The sequence below is a fragment of the Alligator sinensis genome, unplaced genomic scaffold, assembly GCF_000455745.1.
Source record: "Alligator sinensis unplaced genomic scaffold, ASM45574v1 scaffold203_1, whole genome shotgun sequence".
NCBI lineage: Eukaryota > Metazoa > Chordata > Crocodylia > Alligatoridae > Alligator > Alligator sinensis.
Window position 1 is genome coordinate 711,381 of NW_005841949.1, and position 3,937 is coordinate 715,317.

Sequence of the window (3,937 nt, forward strand, 5' to 3'; positions counted from 1 at the left end):
TATCGAAGGCCTTCCTGAAGTCTAAGTACACGACATCCACCCCTCCTCCTGTATCCAGGCGTTTCGTAACCTGGTCATAAAAAGAGACCAGATTAGTCAGGCACGATCTGCCTGCTATGAACCCGTGCTGGTTTCCCCTCAGCATAATTTGTCCTGCCGGGCTCTCGCAAATGTGAGTCTTGATAATTTTTTCAAAGATTTTGCCAAGGATGGAGGTGAGTCTGACTGGCCTATAGTTGACCGGGTCCTCCTTCCTCCCCTTCTTGAAAATACAAGCTTGGGGTAACCACTGCTGCCACCCAGGGGTCTGGAGTTTTTCCGGGCCCTGTTCCCCCTGGGGGTACATGGGCCTGGTAGACCTTGAGGGTGCTTGACCCACTGCAAGAACTGGAGGTGCTAACTTAAGCCTGAATCATAGGAAGTAGCTTCCCTTAGCCAGCTGAGCATAGGGACTAGAAAAGGTGTGCCCAATCCCTCTCCCAGCAAGTCCACCACACTTGTTATAGTGGAGAGCTTTATTGGTTAAAGAGGGTAGGCTTGGGGAAGGGTACAGGATAAAGAAGTATCAAAGAGTAACCCAGCGCAAACTGTCAGCTTAGTAGCTGGTTGACATGCTTCAACATTACAGTGAGCTATATATCTGCGAGTGGCTGCAGCAGGGAGTGCAGGCAAGGGGCCGCTTTTCCCCATGCTCAGCTTTCCCTGGGCTCCTTCCCTGCCCGGGTTCCCCCCGCCCCGTACCTGAAGTTCTGGTGCCACCAGGGCAGCCACATGGTCCCAGGCCAGAAGCTCCTCCTGCGGCTTCTGGCTGTGGGGGGGCCCTGCTGTTGCGGGAGCCTACCAAGCTTCCCCTAGGTCCTACTGCCCCTGTTTCCTGTCACTTTTGACAGGAACCAAGGACAGGTCAATATTAATTTTCTAAATTTTTAGGGGCCCTGCGGGCTGGATAGAATGGCCTCGCGGGCTGAATCTGGCCCATGGGCCGTATTTTGCCCACCCCTGCTGTGCACACCGACATGTCACCCTGGGCTGCAGAAGACTGTTAAAGGGTGCTAACAAAGGGGTTTTGAGCTTGTGACTTATCCATGTTACAGTTTGCATAAGTCAGTTCTTAGTCAGTCATGTGCAGGGTGCTAGGAATAGGTCTCAAGTGGTTTTTGACTGTTATCTTAAAGAGCTGAAAATCTCTGAACAGTTACAGTAGATTTTCTCTGTCTGTATTTATGCCACCCTTATGTCTGTGGTAGCTGCTGTAATTCTCAAGTACTCAAAGATTTTCTCCCAACCCAACACCTTGGAGCCAGTTTTGAGAAGCTGACTCTAATACATAATGAATTTAATAATAACTTAGTATGGATTTGACAGGAGTGGATTTATCTTGAGGATATGGGACTAGGTGGTGGTGCTGAGTGACAGTAAGGGGACAGTGTGGTCAGGATAATGGGCAGGTACCCAGCCATATGCCTCTTGTCAATATTTGTAAAGTTTGTGCCTTAAATCTACACGTTTCACTCTGAAAATTACCACTTAAGGCAGCTGAAATTATGCACAGTCAGATCCTGTCTTCACTGAATTACAATTTGTGTGTGTGTGTTGTCTCACCTACAGGTTACCTAGTATATTTCACAAGACCCATGACAATGCACCGGGCAGTTTCTCCAACGGAGCCCACTCCCAGGTAAGCATGAAAAATAGTGAAGTTGAGCTTATCTAATAATACCACCACCACCACCATGCCTTCATTAGTGCTAAAGGATTAGCAGGTGGTAGGATGCTAGGTGCTAAGCCCAGACCAGGAACTGTCAGTAGGTCTTTTACCCTAGTGCTTCAGTCTCCTGAGTTGTAAGCACCACAGAGAAGCAGGTTTCTTGTTTCTTCTGAGCTTTCCTATATTCTAAAGATAAGAGCAGTGGCAGGTTAGTTTAGCTGTCAAGCCCCAAAGCATGACCAACCATTTGGCAAGTAGGAAGGCATGAGAATTACTGAAATCCATTGTCCTTATTTTGGTAAAGATATTTCAACCAACTGGAAGAAAAGTTGGTAATGTCCCATGCACAGAGAGATTGAAGGATAAAACAAGTTCAGGAAGGCTGGTAATTCCTAAACAATATAGTATTGGAGACTTAGCGAGAATCTAATTCAACACAGTGTAAAGATGAGATCGCAGAAAACTGATGTAGTTACACAATATGCTTCTTAACAGCTTCAATATCAGAAGAGAAACACTGTCAATGCAAAGAAGAGCTAGTTGCTAAGAAGTGTACCAATAAATAGCAAGAACTTGCACCCACTAAATTAGGAAAGCAGGCAAAAAATGAGATACAACTAGCAAGGAATGTTAAAGGCAATAAAGTGGTTCTGTAAATGTCAGACAGGAAAGAAAGACCAAGGAAACCATGGGTCCACTGTTCAATGAGCAATTTAATGCAAGGATTAGTAAAATATGCCCCGTAGGTCAGATCCAGCCTGTCAATTGATTATAACCACTCGGCATGAGACCAAGCGCTGCCCACACCTGACAACAGCACTGCTGAAGCCCCAGCCAGTGCTTACACTTTCCTGGCAGGACTGATCCCACTGCTGCTGCAGCTGCCCACCGCTCAGCTCCCCCCCCACCTCTAAGGCTCCTCCTCCTGTCCCTGCTGTGCTGCTCCAGGCAGCGGGTAATACAAGGAAGCAGGGGTGGCCGTGGGGACACATGCCAGGCACCATATGCCCAGTCAGGCAGGGGGGAAGCTGTAGCTGGCAGCTCCTGCCCCAGCACATAGGGCTTCAGCTCCTGGCTGCTTTCCATCCACTCCACCTCCCCAGACCAATGAGCATCCACCTGTGAGCATGGGCTGGGGCAGTGACATCATTAGGTGTGAGGACAGGTGGGAGGCGGTAGGGCTTGGTCTCATGCAGAGCACCACAGGAGCATCTGCAGGCCAGATAGAGGGGAGGGGGGCAATGAACTGCACCTGCATTGCACTGCCCAGGCAAGCTCTGCTGCATGCACCCTCTCCCTTCCTCACCCCACCCCTGGCCAACTCCTGGGACCTAGCATGTAGGCAGCCCTCCACACCCCCTTCCTCCCAACAAGCATACAATATATAAGAGTAAGACTTTATTTTGAGCTATTATGCAATAACTTCTGTGTACACTACTAAAAAAACCCCATGAATCTGGACAAGAATTGTTATTTGAAATAAAATTAAAATTTGTTTATAGTAGATGTTTGATTGTTAGTGTATGGTTTGTTTTTTATCTATAATTTTATAGAAGATATCATTTTAACAGATTGTGTATGTGACCCTCGACAAGTCACCAGAAGTCATCAAATGGCCCTCCAGTGAAAATAATTGCCCACCTCTGTATTAATGGATGATGCAAGGAGGCCAGGCCTACTCAATAGCTACTTTCCAACAAAATATATTGTGACTAGACACAATTATAGACAAAGAAGAGCTGTTGATCATAATAACTAAAGAGCACATCAGAGATTTTTTGAGATTGAATGAATTCAAGTTGGCAGGACCTGACAAAATATATGGCAGGATGGTAAAGGAACTGACTCAAGAAATGCCGCTAGCAATAATATTTGTGAAGTCATGGGTGACAGGTGATGTCTCAGAAGAGTAGAGACAAGCAAACATAGCGCCCAGCTTTAAGGAGATAAAAAAGAGGAAGCAGGGAATTAATAGATGAGTCAGCTTGACTTCAATGCCTGGGAAGTTACTGGAGCAAATATAAAACAATCTATTTGTATACACCTGGAGGAGGAAGCGGAGATCACCAGGGATCTTGGTGTTCTCTAACGAAAAAAAAATCCAACATTTTCTGATATTAAAAAATAAATAAATACATAAAAACCCCAAAACCCTCATTTTTCTGTGATTTAAAACAAAACGACACTATGTATGTATATGTGTACATACATGTACAAACACATGCCCTA

At 46.1% G+C, this 3,937-nt stretch overlaps 1 protein-coding gene across 2 annotated transcripts in view; it reads left to right on the forward strand.

Annotated features, from left to right (window-relative positions):
* WDR59 (WD repeat domain 59) overlaps nucleotides 1-3,937 on the forward strand; it is a 78,743-nt gene that overhangs the window by 48,284 nt on the left and 26,522 nt on the right. For both annotated transcript variants that reach the window (XM_025199769.1, XM_006020183.2), the window contains exon 17: nucleotides 1,609-1,678. In XM_025199769.1, the coding sequence (XP_025055554.1) occupies nucleotides 1,609-1,678 (70 nt within the window). The remainder of the gene's footprint in view (nucleotides 1-1,608; nucleotides 1,679-3,937) is intronic.